A 16399-nucleotide genomic window follows, 5' to 3' on the forward strand; every position below is an offset into this window, starting at 1 on the left:
TAATGCTTCATCCCATATAATCAGTGAAGATTTATTTAACAAATGTGATTCGTCTGTAAAAGGCTTTATATTGCAAGAAGAAGTCTCATTTAGATTAATCAGAATATGAAACCTGGAGTGTGTCGTCCTACTATTAGACAGTAATTGAAGCAACATTTATAACGATTTCACCTTTTTGATCTTATATTTACAGCTAAAGTTTTCCATAGAAATGATAATCCAACTATGGCTCATTAGCAATTTAACCTAAAAGTTATCGTCACTCCTAAATCTCAATCTCTTATTCTCTCATCATCCACATTTGAACTATGTTGCCATAAATTCACTTCACCGTCCGCCAAAGAAAGAAACGCACTAGAATGGCGAAAAATGAATTTCGAAAGATTTCTAGGAAGTTAATGTCAAGTATGTATGAGACCAAGACAGGAAATATTAATTTCAAGTATAAACTGAAATCACAAATTGGATTCAATCTCAAACCTCATCGGTCTCTTATATGCGAGTATGTTGTTGGGTTTTGCATTATGTTATGAAATTGATTGTCATTAACGGTTCATAACTTCATATGATGTAAATCAATTTATAATCATGTAAGTTCTTGGTGGTTTAAGGCTCAAATGGTGATTATGTTCCACATAATCGTTAGAGTTTATAGCATTCATTGGATCATAATCACTAAACAGAATGTGTCTAAACAAAGTTTAGTATGTCTAATTTAGATTCTAACCAAGTAATATATTATCTTATCTTAATCTTATCTTAAATACATATAAACGAAACATCCCTACATTCTCTCAAGCTACCAGGTTGCTTTATTTGTAAATGGAGGTTTCTCATGCATTTGACCCGAATTCACGAGTATGGGTCTCACCAAACCCAAATAACCCTTAAACGGGTTATAACATCTCATTAAATTAAAAATTAATCTCACCAAATATTTGATATAAAAATCCTATAAAATATGGATATACTAAAAATTAGCATCCGATTTTTTTAAATATTATTTATAATTAAAAAACAATTTTATAATAAAATAATAAGCGGGTCATGGGTCTCACCAAACTCAAATAGTTTTTAAACCGAGTTATAACATCTCATTTATTTGTGAAACATTTTCATCATCAAATGCTAAGTATATTATTAACTTCTTTACAATGAATAAAATTAAAATCCACAAAATTAAATAAATATTAGAAATGAATAATGTAAAACAACCCTTAATACAGAGGATAAAAACTAGTGGTATATAAATGTGTTTTGGTTCGAAATTCTAGTGAAAGTTAGTAGTTAACGAGATTTTTTTTACATGTAGCAAAATCTTATCGGTTGAAATTCTAATCGGTGATGATTATTTATTAAGTGGGTGCACTTCATTTTTGGTAGACATATTGGTAAAAAAACTGGTAAAATGGACATTTTGTTACTTTGATTGGTAAAATTGCCATTTTGGTCATTTTACCATTTTTCCTAAAGCAAGCATGCCAAATTATTCAAGTCACTTTTGCAATCGTATTGTAAACTTGTTGTTTACTACAACCAGCTATCTACTTAATATACAGGTATATATCCAACCATTCTTTGCATTTGTGGAGTGCAAGATAAGTGAGAAATGGCCTGAAAACAAATTCATAAGAAAAGAATACTTAGTGGGCAAATTTACAGTTAACATATTTAGGTTAATACGGAGGTCAGCATATGTGGTTTTAGCAACACTAGTGGCCATGATATTCCCATTTTTCAATAGTTTTCTTGGGCTTATTGGTGCCACCACATTCGGGCCATTAATAGTCTATTTCCCCATAGAGATGTATATTTCGAAAACCAAGATACAAAAGAATTCTTTCATATGGATTTGGATGAAGGTTTTAAGCATCACGTGTTTGGTCGTATCACTCGCTGCCGCTGCTGGATCTATCAGAGGTCTCGCTGTGTCAGTTTAAGCTTTTCCATTCAGTATCTTAGACGTCGTATTGTGAAATTAATTCTAATAACATAATTTGTACTTTTTTTTCCATTTCTATGTAATCTTCTATTTAAGTTTTGATTTTTCAATCATCAGGCGCATTGAACCAACAACTATATCTAACATTCTGTAGTGAGAGAACTTTGAACATACCCGATTTGGTTTTTTAGTCAATATCATTTCAACCCAGAACATTCAACACATACTCAAACTAAGGGTATAATTGATTCATTCTGAACTCTAACACTCACTTATTCATGAACTCGAAGATTTGGAACCAAGAAAGAAACACACTATAACGTAAAAACAAAAACTCAATCGCCGGCCTCCTCCTCGGCCTCCTCCGGGACGTCCCCACCATCAAACTGCAAACATTTTGTCAAGGCTAAATTAATAATAAATTAATAAAACAGAAACCGGGCCAATGAACAAAAAATTGAAACCACATAAAAAACCGAAACCACGTAAAAACTGAAACATAAAAAAAAAACCCGAAACCACTGGAGCATTTCATCAAACATCTCGTACCTCAAAGTTGTTGAAGATCGGCACTGACGAAGAATCCGCTCAAAACAGCTTTTCCGACGGAGTTCCATCAACCTCAAGAAACCTGGATCTTTTCCGACTGAAGGTCGGAGAGAACCATCTCGAACCAGAAACACCCAAAGGGTTTAGGTTTTGTTGATGTACACCGGACACTGTTGTTTCTTCTTCTTATTCAGTTTCTTGACTCACGGCTACCGAATATGCTGGTTCCGCCGCATCATCTTCAGAATTGACCCAGAATCGGAGCCGAATGGTATGCTGGTTCCGCCGCATCATCTTCAGAATTGACCCCGAATCGGAGCTGGTGATTGATGGGTGAACGGTAGAGTGGTGGTGGGGCGAAGTGGCGAGCGATGGGTGAACGGTGGAGTGGTGGTGTGAACGGGTTGGTTGACGAGGTGGTGTTTGAAGAGTTGGGTGATGCCGGGGCACTGACATGGCGCGTGGTAGGTTATGCGATGGCATTGACGAATCGAATGGAATTTCAAAACGAATCGAATCGAATCGAATTCTTAGAAACGAATCGAATTGAGTTCTTACAAACGCTTTTCAGACCGGGTTTTCCTACTCTTTCGTTATAAACGTTTTTTTTTCATCCCTCCAAGGCCCGTTTCACCATTATAACGAATTCTGGGTCATAATAACTTCATCTCTTTGCTTCTACAAACGGCAAATCAGACCGAGCGGAACCCGGTTGATTCCGTCTCACATCTGATAACCCGTTTGTAGAAAAGTTTGGGTTTTTCTTACATGATATGGTCTGATTTGCCTTCGTATAAAATCTTATGGCGAACCGACCTCAAACACTCAACCTTTTATTCAAAAGTGTACCTCTTGGGTTCGGCTCGGTTTAGATCTGGTTCAACCCGTATATCAGGATATGTTTTCTTGTTGTTTGATGAAGATTTGGCATGAAATCTACCATCTCTTCAGCTCGGATCTAGTGTTTGTGTGTGTTTTTTGAAAGTGTATGGAGGCAAGGATGATAGAAATGATGGTTTTAGGGATTTAGGGTGTTTAAATACCCCTAGGTCTATGGATCATAAGGCCCATCACTATCCCTTAACCATCTTTTATTTTTCAAGCCCACACTCAACTTATTATTATTTTACATAATTAAATAATAACACAAAATTAATTAAATAACAATATTTTATTATGTATTAATAAAAGTAGGATGTTACAAAATTAGATAAAAACAATTAAATAGTTATACACTATATAGATAAAACAATTAAATAGCCAAGGCTTAAAATGACTGAAAATATTTTAGTCAACATTATTGAGAAGAAGTATGTGATTGGGCAATTCTAGCATTACCCTGTAGCTTTTTCATAAGTGGAGTTTATGTATGTAGTATTTTAGGTGGTCCATCCTTACAACTTTTTTTTTGCAAAGAATCAAGTTAGTTATAAAAACATGATAGCAATCAAATGCATGAATATTATGTTATACAATATATTTACTTTTTTATTCTTATTTTCTAAAACAACTCATAATATACCCTTAATTCACTCATATTAACCACACATATCTTTGACTTAAGTTTATGTATAGATGAAAGACGCATTACTATTACAATGTTTTTCGTGAGATGACAATACAATATATGCTAACATGCATGCAACATCTGGATATGCATACAACAAAACATTTGGGATAAACTGTTAGCATTTAGAGCGTGCGCGTTGCGGTTCATGTTAACTCGAATTTAGTCACTCTCAGTTATGTTCATTACGATATCAGAACTAAAACAAAAAGGTCTGTAAACCCCAAGCGTTGTCGGTCCCGGGCGTAGGCGTTGCGGTGGTGAGTCGACGCGAATTCGGTCGGTATTGGTTATGTTCCTTACGGTATTGGAACAAAACAAAAAGGTCGGTAAAACCCGGGTGTTGCAGTAGTGAGTTGATAAAATTTGAGTGTTGTCAGTCTTGGGCATTGTGGTGGTGAGTCAATGCGAATTTAGTCAGTTTCAATTACATTTGTTACGGTATCGAAACAAAAAAAACCCATAATATTGACGTGGCCCAATACCGAACCATTAAGCAGGTTGCCTAGTGGCACCAAAATTCTGTTTTATACATATTAGATAATGTCATGCTTTGTAAAAAATATAAAAAAGATTAACCATGTGTGTTTAATTAGAGGGTTATTTATTTATTTATTTTTGGTTAGAAAGCTATTTTAGTTTACTTGTTACTTATTCCGAACAAAAGTAGCAAATATGAGAAGGGAGTCAAAATCGGACAATACATAATAGTGTGAAAAGTTGAATTTTAAATATTAATATTAATCTCTACCATGCTACGAAGTTGAGTTAAATTGGTGTATTAATTCCAAATGATCAATTAATAGTATGATCTTCAACCAAAATGTTGTAAGCTTTACTTTAGACATGAAGAAAATATTAACTGTTAAAAAAAATCCAAATGATCACTTATACATGTTGAAATGCGTTTGAAATTGAAAATTTTAAAAGAATTATGGATTATAATTAAAAAATGCAACTTTGTCTTCAAAGGATAAACGTGCCAAAATGTTAAAGAGTTGGTGGAATTAGTCCCCAATCTTCAAATCCAACAAGAAAAACTAGAATCCAATAACATGTTAAATGTTAATAAGAGGTTCCTCTGTAAGAAATGTAATAAAACACTAATTAAAAAAACATAGTATACCAGTAACGAAACTACATAGTTTGTGAGACTACTTTTATTCACAACCTAACCCAACTCAACTTTTTAATAAAAAATTAATTTCTCTTTCTTCCACCTACACAACCCAACCCAACCCAACTTTTCATTTCTATTCACAACCCGACTTAACCCAAACCAATTAGTTTAATACATATATCTTATTAGCTTTTAATTTATTCTATAAAATTTAGTAAAATCAATAAAAATATTTATTTTTTAAACAATATTATTTGAAGTATAAAAATCATTAAAAAAGATAATATCATAATTCTATTAAAAAAAACCTTGAATTTTTACAACTATTGAAAAAACAAAATTTTATATATAATAATATTAAAAAATACATATTTTTAAAAGTCATCCGTTTCTAATAAAACTGATATCGAAATATTTATAAAAATAAACTAAACACGACTATGTTTTTAGATTTTGAAATAAGTCAAATAATATAAATTATTAAATAAAACTCAAATTATATAAACAACAAACGGTTTGAAAGAAAAAAAAACAAAAAAATATTTAATTAAAAAGTGGGTTGTGACCTAGATTGAGGTTGCAACCCGAGTTGTAGTGTGAAAAGAATTTAATCTTTTCATTTATTTTTTAAATAGTATCATGACCTTATAAGAGGTCACCAATAAAAGTAGTCTGAGGGGTTCACCAAAAACCCAAAATTTTGAATTTTAGTAGAATAATAAAAACCAGAGTGAACAAACACTTAACAAAACTAAACAAGTGGTGTAGTAGTTAGGGGTGCAAACGACCCGAGCCGAGGCCAAGCCTCACTAGCCTCGTTTAACTTACACAGAGATTGAGCATGGCTAGTTTTGATCTCTATTTCTAAATCTCAAGCTCGGCTCGTTTCAATTTATTAATAAAATTTTATACATTATAATTGTGTGCATACATACAATAGTATAAAAGTTAAATAATAGACGCTCATGAGTAAAGTCGAGCTCGATAAATTTGATACGGTCTCCATTAAGGTCCTTCCCTCACAATTTTTTCAAAACATTTTTGTTTTTATATATTTTTTATTTTTACATGTTCACTTTAGGGTTTGTCTTTTGACAGTAAACATCAAACAAAACAATACGACCGCTCTATCGACCATCCTCCGCTCCGGCCACCGCCGCGGCGCCACCAGTCCTCACCACCTTCCACTCTACATTTCGAACAGGTTTCACTCTTTGTTAATTTGATTTAATAGACTGTATCATTTAATTAATTACTGTTTTACTTTTTATATTATTAAGTTATAAAATTGTTAACTTAAACTAAATGTTGATTTGTTGAAACTTGAATTTAATTTATAGGTATAATGAGATATTTCCAAAGCGAACCGTCGAACCATGGATTGTCATCGTCAAGTAGTAAACCGCCGAAAATAGATTTGGATGACCTTCCGCTTGACCCTTCGGAAAGGAAACCAATTTCATATTACCACTCGACTCAAAAGGATGAAATTAGACGCGCATATCTGATTAGAGGTCCGTGTCAACCAACCGAGCATGATTTTCCACAAACAAATTATAGTGGTAAATTAAGACGTTTTAATCATGAATGGTAGGCCGGTGAATATGGAAATTGGTTGGAATATAGTGTCAAGACAGATAAAGTGTATTGCTTGTTTTGTTACTTGTTTAAGGAAAGCGGACAAAATGACGTTTGTGAGTGAAGGGGTACGGTGTTGGCAGAAGGCTCGGGAGAAATTTGGTGGTCATGTTGGTAAATGTAATAGTTTTTATAATAAAGCGCGTAAGAAAGGGGAGGATTTACTGAAGCAAGCTCGATCTATAGATGTGGTCGTTGACGAAGGAGCTGGTATACCGAAAAGACAATGTGGAATCCGATTAAATGCGTCGATTACGCTTGCTAAAGCATTGTTGAATGGCGTGTTAGATTTTTGTGGTGATGATGAGTCTGAAACGTCTCTTTATAGATGGCATTTCATAGAGTTTTTAGAATTGCTTGGAGAATTAAATGAAGAAATTAGTAAGGTTGTATTGAGTAATGTTCCCGGGAATAACCAAATGACGGCTCTACCATTCCAAAAAGAAATTTGTAATTGTTTTGCGGGAGAAGTGTTAAAGAAGATATTTGAAGAGCTTGGCGATGATGTCTTTTCAGTATTAATTGATGAATCGAGAGATATTTCTGAAAAGGAACAAGTGGCCGTGGTTTTGAGATACGTTGATAAATTAGGATTTGTGAAGGAACGGTTTATTGGTCTTGTGCATGTTATGGAAACAAGCGCGCTATCTCTTAAATCTGCAATTGATGAATTATTTGCTCGCCACAGTTTGAGTTTTGGTAGGGTTAGAGGTCAAGGATATGGCAGTGCAAGCAACATGTTCAATGAGTTTAATGATTTGAAAGCTTTGATTTTGAAAGAACATTCTTCAGCATATTATGTTCATTGTTTTGCTCACCAACTTCAACTTGTCGTTGTGGCCCTTGCAACCAAACATCATGAAATTTTTAAATTTTTTAAAGAAGTATCAGACTTAGTAAATGTCGTTGGTGCATCTTGCAAGCAAATAGATTCAATAAGAGAATGTCAAAGAGAAAGATTGGGATTGAATCCTGAACTGGAAGTTGAAACCGAAAGTGAAACAAATCAAGATTCGTCACTTGTAAGAGACAGAGATACACAAAGTTCTCATGAAAAAACAATTCTCCGTTTACTTGTTTTATATCCTAGTGTTATTGAAGTGCTTGAATATATAGAAACTTCGGGAGAAATTAGTGTGGACAGAAGTCAAGCAAATGGTCTTCAGTTATACATGAAAACTTTTAGTTTTGTATTTTATTTACATTTGATGAAGCACATCTTGTGTGTTACTTCCGCATTGTGTGAAGTACTTCAAAGAAAAGATCAAGATATTATGAATGCAATTGAGCTAGTTAAATTAGCTAAAGAAGACTTAAAAAGTTATCGGCTTGAAGGTTTTGACTCGCTTTTGAAAGATGTCACATCCTTTTGTGACAAATATGATATTGAAGTGGTTGATATGAAAGCCGAGTATGTTGACCCGAAATGTCAAAGAAGGAAGACCGGCATCACCAACCGTGACCATTATGTGGTTAAAAATTTCAACATGGTTCTCGATATGCAAGTCCAAGAGCTTGAAAATCGCTTTAATGAGGTAACCACTAACTTGCTTACGTATATGAGTTCTTTGAGCCCGTCTTGTAATTTTAGTGCCTTTAATAAACTAAACTTGTTAAAGTTGGCCGAGATGTATCCGTATGATTTTAATTTTGATGAAAAAGACAAGCTTATATATGAACTCGGGCATTACATTACTAATGTGAAAGAAGATGAGCGGTTTGCCAACTTGAATGGTGTAAGTGATCTTGCCAAAATGATGGTGGAAACAAGAAAACACATTGATTATCCATTGGTCTACCGTTTAATAAAGTTATCATTGGTTTTGCCCGTTGCAACGACAAGTATTAAAAGGTGTTTTTCTTCAATGAACGATGTGAAGGCGGATCTACGTAATTGGACGAGTGATGGATACATGAACGATTCTAGCATTTGTTACATAGAAAGGGAGCTATTTCAACAAGTTTCGGTCGAAGATGCAATGCAACGATTTCAAAAGATGGAAAGTCGCCGGAACAATTATAGGTAGTTATTTGTTTTAACTCGTAATGGCAGTTGTTTTTTAATTTCTAATGACGATGTCTTTTTTATTATTTTATTGTATTTTTATTATGTGATAAACCTTACCCAACCCAAACCGTGGAACCGACCCGGAATTTTTTTATGTCCGATCAAATGAAAGTGGAGCATCTCAATGTTAATCCTTTATGTGATACAGTCTAATTTTGATTTGTGAGTTGTCAAATTTCTTTAGTATTTGGTGTATCTGTGTGCAATAAATTGCAGTTCATGATTGAACATGTTACAGGTCAATCAAATTTTTTGGAGTATAAATCACAATAGTGTATAATCAAAAAGTGGAGTATGAATTATAATGGTGCATATGATCTTATGGAAATTATAGAATCATTAATTGGAAGTGATCAAATGGGGTATGAATCACCATGGTTTTGTGATCAGAAAGTGGAGTATGAATCACAACAGTGTATACTATTAATTATTATGTTGAAAATTGTAGGATCATTGGTTTAAGTGATCAAAAGATACATCTATTTGGTAAATATCTTGTTTCAAAAATCTTAACATAAAAACTTCACAACAAAAATACTACAAAAAAAAATTGTCCATTTTATGTTTGATCTCAATAGTATTAACAGTTATTCTCCCCCAACAGATATTGGAGACTGTTTATGCACAAAATCAGTAGTTGACTGCAAATATTTATCAGCACCTCCAAGACATGATACAGCCGTTTCCATCAACTTAGCGCATACAGACGATATCTCATGATTCACCTGAACAAACAGAAAACCAAAAGCGAATTAATAGTTGTTACATTATTCGTTATTTGTACCAAATGATAAAAAAAAAATATAAAACTTACTTTAAAAACTGAGGCGATGCAGTTGCAAGCTTCAAGTGCCAGCTTTCCACGCGTAACCTGAGCAGGATTATTAGTATCACGATAAACACGTTAAATCTTTCGGTAAATGCATGCTAATTTTTACTTAATCACCTGTGAAGATTCTTGTGCAATAGTATCAACCATGTTTTGAATAATAACGCTAGATAACAACCTGAGTTCTTGACAATACGTTGCATCACCAAGAAATAAACGATCATTGCTTATAACCTAAAAAAATAATCAAGCCTCGTGTCATTTTAGAAATTTCATATAAAGTTAAAGCAAAACTGGTCAAATGGATTGAACGGGTCAAACGAGTCGAAAACAACCCAAACAGTATTTTAAAGTATAAAACTCCCAAAATTATTTTATTCAAAAAGTTATATTATTATTAGAAATACAATTTTGGTCATATTTGACCCACAAGTATATAAAAAAGTTAAAATTTTGATATTACCTGTTTTGACCCATTACAGTGCATTTATTTATAAAAGGTGTAAATAGGATTTCAGAAGTACCTCTTCATGAATTGCATAATATGGGAGCTCATTTTGAGCAAATGTAGCAGTTAATGAAAGAAGAGAACATAATACCCTTATCCTTAGTTTTGGTGTAACCCTACAAAATTGTCATAAATCATGAAACAAGTATAAATATATATATCTGTTTCCATTATCGAATTAAGATTTGAAAGATGGAATCCTAACCATGATTGCGAATCAAGCAATGATAATATGCTCTTTGGAATATACATAGCTCCTTGTTCCGAATTACCTTTAACAAGAAAACTCAACATAAGTTAACTAAAAAAGATTCAAATTGTTTATTATTTTATAGAGTTGAAACACAAAGATAACCGTATGTAATAACCTGGAATCATGAGCATGAAGCTGCACAGCTTTCTAGTTAATGAAATAATACCATCAGCGTCTTCATTGGATTTCTTCAAACCTACATACCAAAAATATATAGAAAGATAATGCATATTTCCAATAAAGTAAGATAAGTCAAAATTGATTATAAAAAAAATACTAAGACACTAATGTATCTGACAAAACTGACCATCTACCAAATAGACATTTTGTAAGCAGCAGACTGCAGAATCTAGAAGTCCATCTGAATGAGAAATCAAGCCTCCAAACAAAGAAATCTGAAATTAAAATGAATAATAATAATATTAATAAAAGTGCTCATGATCGGTTGTTAACAGGTCAAAGATTACAAAACTTTACCTCTGCGGTTTCAAGATATAAGATTAACTGCCTGGAATAAGATGGGATAGATGGTATTGTAACTTCATTAAAAGTGATGCAAGATTTTATAAAATTGAGATTATCCTTTTTCTCTTTCAAAGCTCCGGTAGCTAAAAGATTGCTTGAATGAACAAGAATCTCCTGCAAATCGAGTCGAATTGTCAGTGATTAAAGTCAATGCATTTGTTAATTTTAAAAAAAATATATGGCATAGCAACTACAAATAAACACTGTATACCTTCAAATCATTCATGCTACTGAAAGCTCCACGACACTCAACCAAGAAAGTCAAATGGCGATCCAAATCCTTACCATGGTCAACCTAACAATAATGGACAGTCAGCATTACAAATTATACACATTGGATGTTTTGATGAAGCAAATATCATGGAATAAAAATAAACTTATAAACAAGCATTAATAAGACCAGAAAACAAATTACCTTATCAACAAAACGAGCAACCAAACGCTCTGCCTGTTGATTATCATCCTGTCTCGTGTTTGAAAAGTCTACATTATCATGCAGAGACTGAGCAACATCAAAAAGCAGTTTTACAGTGGTTGGATCATCAATGCTATCCTTTCTGCTCGATTATAAATGCCAAAAGAACCAAATTAAATTCACAGTTTTTCCTATATTATTTAACGATTTACAACATGTAAGTTTTTTCAGATTGTAATAGAAAACAGTACCTTGTGGCATTAGTGAGGATGTGCATGCATACAATGCTTCTTGAACTCCCATGCATGACATCTAATATGTCAACAAAATAATCCTGTATTAAGAAAAAATAACTATTATCAGATTAATAGTTATTTGAACATTTTGAAATTTGAACATTTTATGTTTCTGTTTCTTGTTTAGCTTACCAGATCGAAAACATATTTCATGTCATCAAAATGTGTAACCAGCTTCACAACGATTGATTGCAGGGTAGCCATTTCATCTTCAGTAACCACTTCACTGCATAATCTTTCAAATATTTCACTTAGAATAGAACTTAGAGATTGATCCTGAAAAATATAGGCAAAGTGCATAAATTTGTGGGCAAACAATACATCAACTGCAGAAACTAACTGAAAACAAATAACTTGACTTTAGTGCCAGATAACTCTAATTAAAATATCATAGTTCATAAAATGTACCATCTTATAATAAAGAATAATATCCATATGGGCATCCAAGATCTTCAAGTACTCATCAAGAATCTTCCTTTTGTTAGCAGCCTGAAATGAAACTTTAGAAAACTATTAAGTGGAAGAGTTCATATTATTTGATGATTAAAAATATTATTAGATATAGCAAACTGGCATTCCTTAACTTTTCAAAAAGTACCTGAATTACTTCATCGATTACTGCATCAACCATGTTCACTTGATGTATTCCCTCACAAAGCTTCAATCAAAGCATCTTGTAATTTAAACACTGCCCAGATAACAGCTTGATAATGCATAAAGTAAATTTAATAAAAGTAATTTCTTCTACAAAATACCTGATCAAACGAAAAATCACTACTGCAGTCAACAAGGTGAAGAATTTCTAAAGCATTAGAACAAACTACTTCAATTGGAAGCTCCTTGAGTAAATAATGCAGGATTATTGATATCAAAGGAACTTTCCCATTTAACTCTAATGGGCTTTTCCCTAATTCAAGTCTCACAATCATATCAGCAACCTGTGAATATCACAATACTGTTTATTAGACAGTTAAAATGAAAGCAATTAATGAACAGTCAAGAAGTCAGCATATCTAACCTTATTTGGATCCTTAAAAATGCATCTCATAGTATACTCGATTGTTGGTTCCATCAAGCTAATAAGCAACTTGTGATCTCCCAAAAAGTTCCCATACTTGGTTGCTTTTGTAGATACAATTTGCTTCAGTATAATTTTTTGATCACCGATGCAAGTTACTAGATGCCCTACATAATAGTCAAAAACACATTAAGATATATGTATAGAGCTGCAAATATTTATATGCTGCACGTTAAAATATAAAAAAAAACAATAATAAATAAAAAAACGTGTACCTGTATCGCGTTGGGGAAGTTTTTGGGCACGATGAATCAAAAAGAAGCGACAATAAGCTGATGCCAATGGATCTGCAATTCCCCTTATCATCATAACCAGACGCATGAGGTCATCCGTGACATCATCACGCAGGAACCACCAGCATGGCAATATAGCAAGCTCAAGATAGCTAAAGGAAAATGTCAAATTAGCAATTTCACTAAGTTAAATTGTTACGCATATACATGATGTTATAATGTACTGAAAGAAAGATAAGGATAAGGGATTCACATGCGTGGAAGAAGCTCATGAATAGAAGCAATTTTCCTGAACCAGTTATTGCATGTCTCTTTGGCTTCGATGCATATATTATTTGCTTCAAATTCATCTACAAAAGGTCATGCATATCTATGTGAAATTCAATAACATCATAAACATTGGTAGTGAAGTAATTTCATAATTCTGTGACTGCAGAAACAATAAAAACCTGATAAAGTGCAAATCTTGGTCCCGTCATCTGCAAATTCAGCTTTCTCCCTAATTCGGTCCCACACCATATCACCTAACATGTCCATTATATCAGTAGCTAGAACAAATAAAGTTGGATAAAATTGTGCCACGCACGTGTCATTCAGAAGTCTAGCAACCTGCAGTTTGACAAAATAACTTAGTCGTAAATTACAATATTGTATTCAGAAAAAAGTAGCACTGAGGTAATACCTTAATTGATAACTTTAAAGATGTTACACGATCACCAGAACGCCAAGAACGCGTGATCTCATCTTTAAGTTCATGCAACCGTTGTACATACTCCTGTTGGCTTACAGTCTTAAACCCTTTTTCAGTCAACTTTTCAGAATCATTCAGTTCATCTGACTGTGTATTTACAGGTAATTCTCCAATTTCTGATTAACAAGATTTAAATAAAATAAACATTTTCAAGTTACTCAACTACATATTCAGTGTAACTGAAGCAGAAACGTGAGAATTATTAATAAGCATACCCTTCTTGCCTCTTATAGTTTTGCTTGACAGCTATAGTGAAAAAAGATGCAGGTTATTACCAATTATAGGGCATTCTGTTTTTTGTTTGAACCATAATATTTAAATTATGAAAGACTTACGGCAGAAACTGAAATCATTTTTGGCACGGGAAATTTCTGCATCAATAACCTATTAAACGAAGTCCATTCCTTCGCTGATAGATGAGAGGTGGTTTGACTAGCATGATGTTTTTCTGCAACAGTTGTATCTTCAACAGATTCAGGTATTTCTGTTGATAGACCCCTTAAGGGGTCAAAGAATTCAATGCTCACATTATCCTGTCATGGCATATGATTAAACTTAGCACTGATATCAATATGATACACATTGTCATAACTTGGTTCATGAGAAAGACTATAAGACATAAATGAAAATCTAAATCAATTGTCATCTATATTTATGAATTCTTCATCTAAAGTCAGTGTCGGAAAAATCAATATTAACCGACGATTAGTACTAGTCGCTAATCGGTGATTTACTGATTAAATTTTTGGTAATCGGTCTACTTAATCGCTAATCGGTCTAATCATGCCTAATTTGCCCTAATTCCAGCCAATTTCTGGCCATTTCGCTCCTGAGCGGGTCAAGACTCAAGAGGGGTTAAAACCTGTATACTTCAAAATTTTACAAATAAATATGTGTGTGTGTGTGTAACTATAGTACGGCCTTCAACAAAGGGTACTTGTACCCGAAACTGACACAGGTGGGTAGGTAGAGAATACCTAGGGGGTCGCAGTGTTTACCAAAAACATAGGTCTCGGCAAAGTTGTAAGACCGTGTGTATTTACAATTCGATCAATCACTAGTCGGTATCCCACCGGCCGATTAGCGATTTGTACAACACTGTTTAAAGTACCTTTCGTTATAGATCATAGATGATCATAAAATTCTAATTTCTAGAAAAAACAATAAAATCAATAACCTATAAATTATCATCAATAACAAAAAACCTAACAATCGGTTAACGAAAGCACGATAACTACACCTGCGTGTTTGATGAGGAACATAGAGGATGTGAAGAAGCTGAAACTGGTGTGAGTGAATAGGCTTGTTGTTGAGCTCTGTAATCACGCGGTTTAAACTCCATTATCTATTCTATGCGATCGATTGATCATAAACCCTGCGTGAATGTATGTATTACTGTGAATTGAAACCGATGCAACTAAATAGAATGATATTACCTGAGTGAATCAGATAAACACGTTCCTACTCAATCTGTTTGACTTTCAAGTTTCAACTGAATGTGGTTAGGTTATTATAACCATAACTGAAACCCAACAGTAAATTTTGACTTTTTAAATTAAGTAAAATCAGTTAACTCACTTAAAATGGCTCTTTGCGGGTAATAGAGAAAAATGTGTTTGACTGGTCAATAAAATGGAATAGCTCGTTACATTGCCTATACAATTCCCTCTAAACACCCTAATTTCATTACATCTATACCTCACTAGCTTTTAAACCCGTGTATCACACGGGATTTGTCAAATAATAAAATAAATAACATCCATTATTTTAAAAATGAACAAAATTAAAGGTAAAAAGAAAATAAAATATATATAGTACAAATAATAGGAAGTCTATAATCTTAAATTTACAAATTAGAAAAAATCTGTTTATATACAACATTTATCCATGGATAGTTATGATAAATGAGATGAAAGTTAGAGAATTATAAGAGAAATTATAATTCATTTGTTAAAATTGTTTTGACTCATGATCCATAGATATGTAAACTATATAAGATGAGGAATTAGAGAATTATAAAGAAAATTATGACCCATTTGCCAAAATTATTTTGACCCATAACCTATGGAGAGATAGGATGGATGGGATGAGAGATTAGAAAGGAAATTGTAGCCTATTTGTCAAAATGATTTTGCCCATAACCCATGGATACGTAGAATGAATGAGAAGAGAGATTAGACCAAGAATGAATGTGAGATTGTCACATCATCTCCACTATTTTCTTTTATTAGTATTGTTAGATGTTATTTTTTCATTATATTCCCTCTTTCACCCTATATAACCTCCACCACCACCCCCCACTACCATCAACACCCACCAACATCGCCGTCCACAGCCGCCATTACCGCCACCACTAGCAGTGCCAGGCACCACTCGCCTGCCGCCGCCATCAACCATCGCCCCCGCCCCTCACCACCACCACCTGTCGCCCACCGTCACCGTTGCCTACCGCCACATCTACCGTAGCCACCACCACCCACCTCCAACCACCATTATCTCCCGTCGCCCACCACCACCCGCCACTGCCAACCACCATCACCGCCCACCAATACCACGATCGCCACCTACCTCCCACCACCACCGCCACTCACTTCCATTTTTATTTTGTTTTTTCTTTTTCTTTTCCT

General features: G+C 33.7%; 1 protein-coding gene and 1 pseudogene across 2 annotated transcripts; one reads left to right on the top strand and one right to left on the bottom strand.

Annotated features, from left to right (window-relative positions):
• The first annotated feature begins 6863 nt into the window (after positions 1–6863).
• On the top strand, positions 6864–8843 carry LOC143544202 (uncharacterized). Its single transcript, XM_077036352.1, has one exon. It carries the CDS (start codon positions 6864–6866, stop codon positions 8841–8843), a length of 1980 nt encoding a protein of 659 aa, XP_076892467.1.
• Positions 8844–9443: 600 nt separating this feature from the next.
• LOC143544203 (uncharacterized) lies at positions 9444–16169 on the bottom strand (annotated as a pseudogene). Its single transcript, XR_013137209.1, has 23 exons — positions 16077–16169; positions 14108–14305; positions 13988–14018; positions 13704–13888; positions 13471–13630; positions 13275–13371; positions 13004–13173; positions 12729–12895; positions 12466–12648; positions 12309–12398; positions 12119–12199; positions 11843–11986; positions 11666–11748; positions 11415–11556; positions 11211–11294; positions 10952–11113; positions 10782–10869; positions 10590–10670; positions 10427–10493; positions 10238–10337; positions 9831–9947; positions 9699–9755; positions 9444–9609 (listed from the first exon to the last, which is right to left on the bottom strand). The product of XR_013137209.1 is annotated as an uncharacterized LOC143544203 (transcript).
• Positions 16170–16399: the final 230 nt, after the last annotated feature.

The sequence above is a fragment of the Bidens hawaiensis genome, unplaced genomic scaffold, assembly GCF_021521415.1.
Source record: "Bidens hawaiensis isolate Kalapana, Puna unplaced genomic scaffold, B.hawaiensis_p1.1 tig00013494_1, whole genome shotgun sequence".
Taxonomy (NCBI): Eukaryota; Viridiplantae; Streptophyta; class Magnoliopsida; order Asterales; family Asteraceae; genus Bidens; species Bidens hawaiensis.